Genomic DNA, 12,951 nt, shown 5'->3' with positions numbered 1-12,951 from the left:
TTCTCCTCCTACCCTCGATCTTTCCCAGCATCAGGGTCAGTTCTTCGAGTCAGGTGGCCAAAGTTTTGGAGTCTCAGCTTCAGCATCAGTTCTTCAGTGAACACCCAGGACTGATCTTCTTTAGGATGGACTGGTTGGATCTCCTTGCAGTCCAAGGGAAGATAGGTAGAGTACTAATAATTATTTTAAACAATTTAGAACTGATCATTAATGTTTACTGGAAAGCTTTAGCTAGCTGTATGGCTTTTTATGAAGTAAAACATACTATACTAATATGTTCTCAGATTACTTTGATTTATCTATTTGCAACTTAAAGGAGGTCAGTTGGCTCTGTAATGTCCTAAATTATTGGGCCATGCAGGTTAGAGAATCTGATTTTCTGTTTTCTGTTTTGAAGATTCATCAGTGATCATCAAATTAGAAGTATGCCTGTGACCTACATTTTCACTCATATAATCAGATTATATCTAATGTTTTCTGTATTTAGCAGCTCATTTTTTGTCTTTATTAGTGAATGATACTCCATGAAAATTATAATTGTTTATGAAAGAAAAGCAATTGATTATTAATCTGTTCTCAAGGATAATTTGAAAATATATCCCTTAGATAAATTCTGTCTTTTTAATATAGATATTTAAATAAGTTAGTATGCTGAGAATTATGATAGAATCATCAGAGATCAGATCAGATCAGTCGCTCAGTCATGTTCGACTCTTCGCGACCCCATGAATCGCAGCACGCCAGGCCTCCCTGTCCATCACCAACTCCTGGAGTTCACTCAGACTCACGTCCATTGAGTCAGTGATGCCATCCAGCCATCTCATCCTCTGTCATCCCCTTCTCCTCTTGCCCCCAATCCCTCCCAGCATCAGTCTTTTGCAGTGAGTCAACTCTTCACATGAGGTGGCCAAAGTACTGGAGTTTTAGCTTCAGCATCATTCCTTCCAAAGAAATCCCAGGGCTGATCTCTTCAGAATGGACTGGTTGGATCTCCTTGCAGTCCAAGGGACTCTCAAGAGTCTTCTCCAACACCACAGTTCAAAAGCATCAATTCTTCGGCGCTCAGCCTTCTTCACAGTCCAACCCTCACATCCATACATGACCACAGGAAAAACCATAGCCTTGACTAGACGAACCTTTGTTGGCAAAGTAATGTTTCTGCTTTTAAATATGCTATGTAGGTTTGTTCTAGCAATTTTACATTATCTCTTTAATCTGTGCTTACTAAGTTGCAAGTGTTCATATCCCTGTCCTTCCCTCTACTACTTCTACTCCGCCTTAACAGCTGAGTGTCTATCAATTGCAGTGTTACTTTAACCCTGGAAAAATTTACATTTTCATCAATAACATCTTATTTGGGGGGGATAAAATTGATTCTAAAAGCTGAAAATCAATTAACCTTGCTTACACTCTTAGAACTTACAGTGGAATGCCTGTGTTAGGTTTTCTTTGTTTTTCTTTGCCGCATCTGCAGTATGTGAGATCGTCTTCCCCAAACAGCCACTGAAGCTGTGTCTGCTGCAGTCGAAGCATGGATTCCTAACCACTGGACCGCCAGGGAATTCTCTAGTTTTCTTCCTTGATGAGCCCCCAGGGCCCTTTTTGCTGTAGCTCAGGAAAAATTTCTTTTTCTTAATTTCCTCTGTCCTTAATGCTAATTTATCTTATTAGTTGGAAGTCAGAGGTATTGAATTGCTTCTTTCTGTCTCTGTTCCTTTATTTTTTGTTTCTTTTTATTTTTCTTTCACATAATAGGATTGTTTTCCTACTTTGGTTATTCTATATAGTATGGCATTATTTTCTTAACTCAGTGTTTATTATTGTCCTTCTCAAAAGTCACTGAGGATCTTTTTTTTTTTTTTTTTTAATGTTTTCCTTTTTCTGAATGGTGTACCTCCCTGTATTTTTAAAAATTTGCTTTTTGGGGGGCATTTTTCTATCCTGTTGTTACTTTTCTTCATGAATTAGTGATTCTGTCAGTTCATATTTGTGAAGGAGTGATTAGGTTACTATTTCTGGGCAGATGGTTTGGGTTTTCTTTGCCATTCTGTTTGCTCTGCTGTCTTTTTCTGTATCAGCCTCTTGAATCTGTCTACACAGATGGGGCTTATTGACCAGCATGTTTCACATAGGGTAGGCACTCAGGGAACCACAGCCAATATCATACTTAAAGAGTAAAACAATGAACTCTTAATCAAGACTTGGAAAAAACACAAGGAAGTTTGTTCTCAGATCTTCCATTCTACATTGTACTGAAGAACTAGTCTTTTGGCAGGGGTTTCTTTAAAATGCCACCTTGGCTCAAATTAGGATCTGACAACATTGAGGTACTGTAGAGACAGTACAGGCTGGCAGGAAGGGACAGACTGTATCTGCCGATCCAGACAGAAAGGCAGACACATTTTAGACTTTGGGAGGCCAGAGAATTAGTGGAAACACCATCAGAGTTTAAGTGGATAAGAATGTGAACTCAGGAATCTGACTCCTTGTGATCATGTTCTCACTATACCATTTATTAACTTGATGATGCTGGTCAGGTTGTACAATTGCTCTATGTTTTAGTTTTCTTTATTGGTAAAAATAGGGATTGAAATAGTATAATTGTGGGAACTGATGAGCTGATCTATTTAAAATATGTAGCAAATTAAGTGCTTAGCAAATGGCAACTGGAGAGATTTTATGTAAAATCCAGGTTTCTGGATTTTTCTTGAAAAATTTGGACATCTGATGGTCCTGAATGGTGGCAGTTGTTTACAGCTGAGTGGTAGCCACCTCTAATTGGAGTATTTGCTTTCCAGATTGCTGTAGCCCCCAGTACTACTTATTGTCTCACACTCTATTTGATTCACTCTCTTTATGGTACCTCTGTGGCCATTTGGATTTGTGACTTCTGATGTACCAGTTATCAACTGTAGCTAAAAGGATATCTTTAATTTTCAAAACTGATTTTTCTTTGGTGTAGAACGAATCAGCACCAAAGGCACAGACATAGACCAGATTAGAAGAGTAATTCAGGCAAGGGAATGCTATCACATACAGGAAATTCTTGGCAGTGCTTGTAGCATACTGGTTGGTGAGGTTCAGCGAGTGCATCAGGTGAATGGAGAGACTGATGCTGGGGGGTGTAGTGATATGTAACTGGGAATGCTCTAGGTACGAATCATACCACCAAAACCTGAAAATGTTTAGAGATAGAAAAAAACTCATTTCTTAATCTGTAGTAGCTATTGACTGTCCTAGGTGCCTGACAGTATGCTAGGTTCAGAGATCACCAGGTTACATAATGAGTCCTTGTCATCAAATACAGCAGACAATTATAATAATGTGTATAATGTAAGAATAGCCTCAGAAGTCTCTTAATCTAATCCTCCTATTTTATAATTATTAAAATAAGCTTAGACAGATTAGGCCTTGCCTAAGGCTTTACAACTAGTTGAGACTCGAAGATGACTTTTTTTTTTTTAATACAATGCTTTTTCTAGTACATAGCCAGGCAGGCAACATCAAAGAGGTTTGGAAGCAGCTAGTAGGGATTCCAAGACCTGGGAGAACTGATTTATTGGAGCATGGTACAAAGATTGGGACTTGGGTGTGAAAGAAGGTTACGTTGCTGCATTTAAGACTTATTCTTCAAAGACTGGAGCTAGAGGTTCTTCTTAGGGGTGTGAAGAAGTGGCCATTTTAGAGAAGCCTGTGTGGCAAGGAACTGTTGGTAGCTGCTGGGAACTGTCGACACCATTTTAGGACCCGAGGGTGGCCTCTGAGAGCCAGCAAGAAGCTGACACCATCACACCATCAGTTATACACTGCAAGGGTGTGAGTTCTGTCCACAATCTGAAGGAACTTGGAAGAAGATTCTTTCCCATTTTCACCTCCAGATAAGAATGTCATCTAACTGATCTTTTGATGAAGTCTGTGAAACCCTGAGCAAATGCCTCAGCTGAGTCGTGCCCAGAGTTCTAATCCACAGAAACTCTGGACTAATAAATGTATTGCTATAAGCTGCTAAGTTTTTGGTAGTTTGTTCCACAGTAACAGAAAACTAGTACTTTTGGTCATGTCCAAGTATATTATATTCTTTACTGTCATTACATAATAAACACAGCACTTTGCCATCTGATTTGAAATACATAATCCACACTCCACTATGCCTTAGAAGCATGAAAATCACTGCAGTTTGTGATTTTCTGGCAGCACTGTGAAATGATAAGAGTGCCCCACACGGTCTCACAACTGTTGTCTTGTAGCGTGAAGCAGCTTTAACAATGCATAAGTGACTTAGCATGGATGATTATTAATGAAAGTTTGTTTATGAACACCAGCATTTGAATTTCATATAATTTTCATGTGTCACAAAATACTGTTTCTTCTCCAAACATGTAAATATGTAAAGACCATTCTTAGTCTGTAGACTGTGTATAGTGGACAAGAGCCTGGATTTAGCCTGCAGGCTGGAGTTTGCTGACCATGACTATAGACAGACTTGTCTATACTAATACTGTTTGATAGGTGCAACAATAGGGAAAGTACTAGCACTCTTTAGGATCCTTAATAAAAAAATATTTAATCAAAAATTCCATTTGTTAACTATATTAAAAGACTAAAGAAATCTAGTAAGACAGGTTTGTGAGCAGTTTCTTGAATGTGGTGAAAAGGATGGAGTAAAATAGGAAACAGCTTCGTTTCTCACTAACCACTAAATTGTATACTTTGATTATTTCTTTTTCCCCACTCATAAATGATATAAGTGGCCGGTTTCCATTGATTCTTACCATATATTAATAGGAATAAGTTCAGTTTGTCAAGAGTTATTTTGGGGTGTTAATACTTGTTCCATTTTCAAGTACAGTTTTAAGCTGTTCGATCACTTCTTCCTGTCTCTTGAAATTTCTTCTGGGGAAGGAATTTGGGGCCGTCTCTTGACTTTTCCTACTGCCTCCTCAGCCATTCATTAAGCTGGCCCTTGATCCTCCAGGGTCCATGTGAGTGGAGGGTTATGAAAGGGAAAAGGCAAAAGTTTTTCAGTGGATGACATGCTTTCAAATGCTCTTTCTTTTGGGAGGAAGTTTTAGTTCATCAGAGGCTGTACCCTGACCTATTCTGTAAAACAAACAGACCTGCAAGTATTGCTATACATAAACATATCCATGCACAGGAATTACAAAAAAGAGTTGGATCATATAAAACAAACTGAAAGTAATGTTTACATCTGAGGAGAGCAAGTGGGATGAAGGACAAGACGTATGGGCATCCCAAGGATATTTTTACTTTGTATTTGAATTCTTACAACATGTAGAATGTCTTTTGGATATTTGGTAAATGAAAAGGTATATATTGAAAATAGCATGAAAAATTGCAAATGGGAAGGAAATTACTTTCTTCTAAATAGAAAAAAATGTAGAAGGGCCCTTTTTGTTTTGGTTGCTGTTGTTGGTTACACTTTGTGGCATGTGGGATCTTAGTTCCCCAACTAAGTATTGAACCCACACCCCCATGTGTTGGAATGGTGGAGTCTTTTAACCACTGGACTGCTAGGAAAGTCCCCTGAAAGGGCTCTTTTAAAGAAAACCTTCTAAAATACTTACATGTTCATTAACCTTAAAAAGCTGTAGTGTTTTCACATGAGTTTTGGGATAAAGTTATACTAGAGAAAACATATGAACTTTGAGATGTAGCATTATTTTTGGAGTGGGTTATTTCTAAAAATAATGTTTTGAAGTATTATCTACATATAATACAACATATAGATTTTTAGTTTGATGAATTTTTATACATGTATACACTTGTATAATCCCTTCCCAAGCACAGTAGAGAATATTCCTTTCTCTGGTAAAGTTCCCTTATGCCACTTTCCAAGCTTTCAACCACTCTTGGCAACAACTGATCTGCTTTCTATCACCACAACTTATTTTTGCTGATTCTAGAACTTCATTTGATGAGAATTGTATGATACTTACTCATTTGTGCCTGACTTACCTCAATCTCATATCTGAGAGATTCATCCATATGGTTACATGTATCAACAGTTCTTTCCTTTTTATTTACTGAGTAATATTCCACTGAATGAATATATCAGTTTGTATACCTGTTCTCCTGTTAGTAGATATTAGGATTGTTTTTAGTTTTGGCTGTTACTGATTTAGGCTGCTCTAAATACATGTGTACAAGTCTTTCTCTAAATATATGTTTTAATTTCTCTTGAGTAACTACCTAAGAGTGGTATTGTTAGGACATCAGATAGGTGTATATTTTACTTAGAATAAACTATCAAACTTCCTTAGAATCAAAGTTGTACTATTTTATATTCCCATTAGGAATTGAGAGTTCTAATTGTTCCTCATTCTTTCCTGGACTTTTCTTTCTTGGGAGGTTTTTGATTACTGATTGCATATCTTTACTATTGTTCTATTGAGGTTTTTCTTTTTTTTCCCTAATGATTCCCACAGTAATCACGGTGAGGCAAGACCAGAGTGGGCTTCCCAGGAAGCTGGAGGTCCACCTTGGACTCTCATTTTCCCGCTGGGAAAACCATAGGCTTGAGGGCCCTGTGGGTGTGATGCTGTGCCAGCCTTGGGGGAGGCCCAGTGTGGTCAGAGTATAGCCACTCCTCTTGCCCTTCTCTGTCTCTCTGGTTCAGGAGGGTGCTTTGGCCTCAGCCCTGGGTTCTGGGGATTTGTTTCAGTGGTGTCTTGTGCTAACTGACCTATGTTGCTCTCTTGATGGTGTCTCCCTATAAGGTTTTCTGCACACACAATTATAATGTCTCTGAATAACAGTGGTTTAGCCTTTTCCTCTTCACTTTTCATGCCTTTTGCATCTTTCTTAACTTATTGTACAGGCTAGTTCTTCTGTACAGTGTGTTGAATGGAAGATCTGAGAGCAAACATTCTTTTGTTTTCTCTTAGTCTTGATTAAGAGTTCAGTGTTTTACCATATAAGTATGATGTTGGCTATCTTTTTTTTTTTTTAAGGAAAAACTCTTTTTATTAGGTTGACGTTTGATTCTCTTTCTGGATTACTGAGAGGTTTTAAACATTAACGGGTTGAATTTTGTCAAATGCATTTTATTGTCTGTTGAGATACTTTCTTTTTTTTCCTGTTAATTTGTTGAATTTATTTCAAATATTAAATCTTAACATTTCTAATATGAGAAATACGAGATCAGAGAGTATACTTTAATTTTGTAGTTACTTGAGACAAATAATGATAGCATATGATCTTTCTTGATGAACATTTTTTGAAAGGAAATATTATTCTTCAGTTTTGGGCTATTGTATTTTATAAATGTCAGTTCAGGGTAGTTGATGATATTTAGGTCTACTGTTTTAATATACATACTGTTATTTTTGTCTTCTACTCAATCAAACAACAGTGAAACAACAGTGTTAACATTTCAACTATGATTGTCTTTTTCAAACAGTTATTTCAAACTAATCCTTGTTTTTTAAAGTCTTTCCCTTATTTTGCTCATTTATATGTCATTTTAATGATTTTTCAAATTTTTCTGTTGAGTTATTTCTGTTATTATGAAATGGATCTCTGTGTCTTTGGAGATTCTCCCTTGTTTCGATGTTTACTTTGTATGATAACATTATAGCCTCTAAGGCTTATTATACTTGATGTTTGCATTGTCGTTGTTCAGTCGCTCAGTCATGTGCGACTGTTTGCGACCCCGTGGACTGCAGCACACCAGGCTTCCTTATCCTTCACTGTCTCCCGGAGCTAGCTCAAACTAGTCCATTGAGTCGATGATGCCATCCACCCATCTCGTCCTCTGTCGTCCCCTTCTCCTCCTGCCTTCAGTCTTTCCCAGCATCAAGGTCTTTTCTAATGAGTCGGCTCTTCGCATCAGGTAGCCAAAAGTATTGGCACTTCAGCTTCAGCATCAGTCCTTCCAATGAATATTCAGAATTGATTTCCTTTAGGATTGATTGGTTTGATCTGTTTGCAGACCAAGGGACTCTCAAGAGTCTTCTCCAACACCACAGTTCAAAAGCATCAATTCTTCAGCACTCAGCCTTCTTTATGGTCCAAATTGCACATTCATACACGACTACTGGAAAAACTACAGCTTTGACTATATGGACCTTAGTTGGCAAAGTAACAGCTCTGCTTTTTAATATTGCTGTCTAGGTTGGTCATAGCTTTTCTTCCAAGGAGCAAGAGTCTTAATTTCATGGCTGCAGTCACCATCTGCAGTGATTTGGAGTCCAAGAAGGTCAAGTCTGTCACTGTATCCATTGTTTTCCCATCTATTTGCCATGAAGTAATGGGACAGGATGCCATGATCTTAGTTTTTTGAATGTTGAATTTTAAGCTGGCCTTTTCACTCTTCTCTTTCACCTTCATCAAGAGGCTCTTTAGTTCTTGTTCGCTTTCTGCCATAAGGGTGGTGTCGTCTGCAAATCTGAGGATGTTTGCGTAGTATATCTTTCTGTTATTTCACTTTCAGTTTGTCTGCGTCTTTGAATGTAAAGTTGTTTCTTAGAGACAATGTATAGTTGGATCTTGGTTTTTTTCTTTTTTAAAGTCTTTGCTTTTTATGGGGAGAATATGGTCCATTTTCATTATATGTGTGTTTTTAAGTCTATTCTCTTGGTGTTTTCCTTTTTGTCTCATATCTCGTTTATTTCTCTTGTTTTAATCAAATGTTTATCATCCTACTTTATTTCTTATATTAACTTTTTAGCTGTTTCTACTGCAGTTAATTTTTAGTGTTTGGTCTGGGTATTACAATATGCATTTTTAATTTGTCATGGGCTGCTTAAAATTAATATTGAACCACTCATTCTTAACAAATACAAGAATCTTAAAAAACAACGTAGTTCCATTTACTGTCTGCCCTGCCATTTAAAATTAATTTTTAACTACTTCATTCTTAACAAATATAAGAATCTTAATATAATTGCATTTGCTTGCTGCCCCTGCCATTTCTGTTATCATATATTTATTCTACTTTCCCGTATCTTATAAATGACACTAAGAAATTATTTGTGCTTTAACAAGTAATTTATCTTTTGAGGAAATGAATACCCATGCATTTCTCATTTCTAGGGTTCCTCATTTCTTCTTAAAGTTTCACATTTCTGTCTGGTATCATGTGATTTAATTAAGCATAATGGATTATTTAAAAAGTTTTTCTTGTGGAAGTGTGCTGGTGACTATTCTTAGCTTCCTTCATCCGAAAATGACTTTCTTTCATTTTCAGTTTTAAAGACTAATTTTATTGGGTGTCATGTTCTTGGTTGAGACTTCTTTTCCTCCTTCCATTGCTTTGAACATGTTCTCCCGTTTTCTTTTCGGTCTCCATTATTTCTGATGATAAAGTTCACCTGTGTGTTGTGGAGTTTTCCTCTGTCTGCTTTCAAGACTTTCCTTTAATTTTTGGGTTTTTGCACTCTGATGTACCTAGGTTTAATTTTCTTTGTATTGATTCTTCATGGAGTTGCTGAGTTTCCCCATTTTGTAGGTTAATGTTTTTCAGTGAATTTGGGAAATTTTCCATCATTATTTCTTCAAATATTTTTTCTGCTCCATTCTCTTTCTTTAATGTAGTAGAACTTTAATAGCTACTTAGTAGTTTTGAAGTCCTGTCTTCTAATTTCAGTGTCAGGGTCATCTTGGTGTCTGTTTCCTTTGGTAGCTTTATTTCTGACTGCATGTCACATTTACTGATTTTTCTTGTCTGGTAATTTCTAACTGTATGCTGGACATTATGAATTCAGCGTTGTTGAAAGTCTGTTTTTTTGTTTTCCCTTCTGTCTTTTTAATTATGTCAAGTTTCATTCTGGAATGCAGTTAGTGTAGTTGGAGATATTCTTAATCCTCTCTAGGCTTGGTTTTAGCTTTAGGTGGGTTATTCTAAATAGTCCTTACTTTACAGTATGATCCTTACTGTTAAGACTTGGTCTTTCTGGTATCTCAACTGAATTCTGGGATATTAATGAAGTTCCTCCACCATGACTAGGTAGGAACTTTAAGATATCCTGGCACTCTACAGCCTTTGGTATCTCCATTCTTTATTTAACCCCAGAGTAGTTTGTCTGCTAGCCTTGTTTCAGCCCTGTCACCTCCTACCCCGCAAACTGGACAGCTCCCTCACCTTCAGTACTGCCTGCAAATTCCACTAGCTTCAACACCCCAAACTCTGAGCTGTGATCATTGGGCACTGCCTGAAATACCCCAGACTCTGATTTGTGATCACTGGGCACTGTCTGAGTCTCCACTTCCCTGTGCTGTAGTCAGAAAACTGTCCCTAGCTGGAGATCTTGAGTGAAGGTGGAATTCACCTTCTGTGTTTCTATTTTCTCAGAAATGGCAGTTTACTCTACCTGTTATTCAATGCCTGAAAATATTTGTCCATATTCATAATTATTTACAGCAAGGGGGGAAGTTCAATATTAGTTACCCTATCGTAGAAAGTAAACAGTATATGTAAAACTCATTAAATTTTACTTATACCAAATGGATGCTTATATTTCATCTGCAATATTAAGATCATGGCAGAATGTAATAAGAAACTTTATAAATAGATTGGGTGTTAGGAATAATTGCATATTTGGTGGGTTGCTAAAATTAATCAGAAATATACTATTTATTTCAAACCTTGTTATGATCGCTCCATTCCCTATGTAGTTACAAGTAATAAATATTTGAATAAATGAAGATCAAATAAGAATGTATACTTGAAAAGCCCTTGAAAATTATTAAATGTATGAACATGTGAAAGATATTAAACTCTTTTACTAATTTGCAAACTGTATTCTCTTTTCTTGCTTTTAAATTGATATTCCTGTATTGACTTACTTGAATTCTTTGAATTTTTTGTTTTTAATTGGAATGATTCTAAGCTGGAAGGTCTAAGCTGGTGAATGTATATTGGCTTATGAAATACTCAATACATTTTTGTTATTTTTATTTATTCTTTAAAAAGTAAGCAAAATCACTGATTTCGTTTGGTTTTGTTTTTGTGATCACTTTGGTGTTGAAGTATAGGAATAAAGGGGAATGATTAAGAGTCTGCTGAGGTTTTATTTCAGTGGGCATTAACTAATAAGTCCATTGCCTGAACTTTTGTTACGTTATTAATTTCCGAAACATGGTTTTTAGTTCTCTGTAAGTTGACTAATTTTCTTTTCTTAATATTTTAGCTCTCTGTCAATATCAGCTCACATCATTGAAAAATAATTCTGAAGACATGTTTTGCTGAAAAGACAGCTGAGAAAAATTTTACGAATGGGATGAACACGCGCCAGTTCATTGACTACCTACTGCAATTTGAATGTTAACATCACCCACCTGGTACAGTTACCTAGTGATGTACCAGTTCTCACAATACCCTATTTCAGTGTGCTTGTCTTGATTAAAGAATTCAAAGTGGAGTACCGCAAACTTGATATGGAAAATAAAAAGAAAGACAAGGACAAATCAGATGATAGAATGGCACGACCTAGTGGTCGGCTGGGACATAACACTCGAGGAACTGGTTCTTCATCCTCTGGAGTTTTAATGGTTGGACCTAACTTTAGAGTTGGAAAAAAAATTGGATGTGGGAATTTTGGAGAACTACGATTAGGTAAGACTATTTTGTTTATTCCATAATAATGGGAGCATTTTTTTTAAATGAAGGGTACTTTTTAATGAAATGATTTAGTTAGTCACTTGTTGTTTCATTGTTGTGGTAATTTTAAACAACACAGATACTAAGAATTTCTGTGTACTTGTATTTTCATTTTTGGGTCATTACTTAGTATAACAGTGTCTGTTTTCTTGAGATTAGCCATCCAGATTAAGAGAAAAAAGAAAGTAAATGAAAAAGCCCTAGCAGGCTGAAAGAGATACCAGGGGAGTCTTTGCAGTATACTCTTTAGGAATGATATTTAGGCTACCTTTTCTGATTAGAAAACATTTAGTAACTGGTTACTTTAGTAACTGCTTACTACCTTTTCTGATTAGAAAACATTTAGTAACTGTATGGCTTAAAGTTAAGGTAATATCCTCAAACTACGTCAGAAATCAGTGCAGTTTGCAGTGTTATAATTTATTCCCCTCTTCCCCCATGTATGTCCAGAGTGGTTTAGAAATCTATATTCTTACCAAGGGACACAAAATACTGATTCACTTTATTCTTATAATCAGGTAAGTTTGGGAAACATTGATCTACTTTAACCTCCTAACTCTACGTTTAAGACATTTGAAACTCAGGGAAGGTTTCTTGACAAATGTAACCCATCAATTTAATGATGGCCTTTTAAACTCTCCTAGTGCAATGAAGATGTGGCTATCTTCATTGAAGAGAAACAAGAAGGAGGACAGCACGGTTTTATGGGAGTCAGTATTGAGGTTCTTTGAGGGCTAGCTGGTTAATGCACCAGCATGAGTGTAAACTTCTTTAAATAAAAAGAAAAAACTTAGCTTCGCAATTTTCATTAGATTTAACCTTGGTGTTATAAAAATATATGTAATTGTATGTTCATCTACTCAGCTACTTCTCTTTATCATCTTGTAAAACACTTTGAAAGAAAGTGAAGTTTTAGTCTCAAAGAGTATCAGACTCTTTGAGACCCCCATGGACTGTAGCCCACCAGGCTCCTCTGACCATGGAGTTCTCCAGGCAAGAATACTAGAGTGGGTTGCCATTCACTTCTCCATGGAATCTTTCTAATCCAGGGATCGAATCCAGGTCTCTTGCATTGCAGGCAGATTCTTTACCATCTGGGCCAAAAACATTCTAATTTTTAGTTACTCCTTCATTTCATTATTGTTTTATGTAGTTAGTGTACATTAAATCTTTGAATGAAGCAATCCAATAAAAGGTAATGACATATTTTAAAATACATATGATGTGTCTGATAGACTCTTCTGCATTTTAGTAGGGACTCAAATATTTGAAAGGGTGAATGTTTTATATTTTATTTTTTAAAAGATATTGTAATGATACTTTGAAATTCT

At 36.4% G+C, this 12,951-nt stretch overlaps 1 protein-coding gene across 1 annotated transcript in view; it reads left to right on the top strand.

The window, feature by feature from the left end:
- CSNK1G3 (casein kinase 1 gamma 3) overlaps positions 1 to 12,951 on the top strand; it is a gene marked incomplete at its 3' end in the record, with an annotated part of 115,984 nt that overhangs the window by 17,796 nt on the left and 85,237 nt on the right. Inside the window, 1 exon segment of the mRNA NM_001105329.2 lies at positions 11,151 to 11,575. Coding sequence (NP_001098799.2) covers positions 11,398 to 11,575 — 178 coding nt within the window. The 5' untranslated portion in view covers positions 11,151 to 11,397.

Source organism: Bos taurus, chromosome 7, assembly GCF_002263795.3.
Source record: "Bos taurus isolate L1 Dominette 01449 registration number 42190680 breed Hereford chromosome 7, ARS-UCD2.0, whole genome shotgun sequence".
In the NCBI taxonomy this organism is placed as follows: Eukaryota; Metazoa; Chordata; class Mammalia; order Artiodactyla; family Bovidae; genus Bos; species Bos taurus.
Note: the sequence above shows the minus strand (reverse complement) of the source record. Positions and strands in the feature narration are given on the sequence as shown.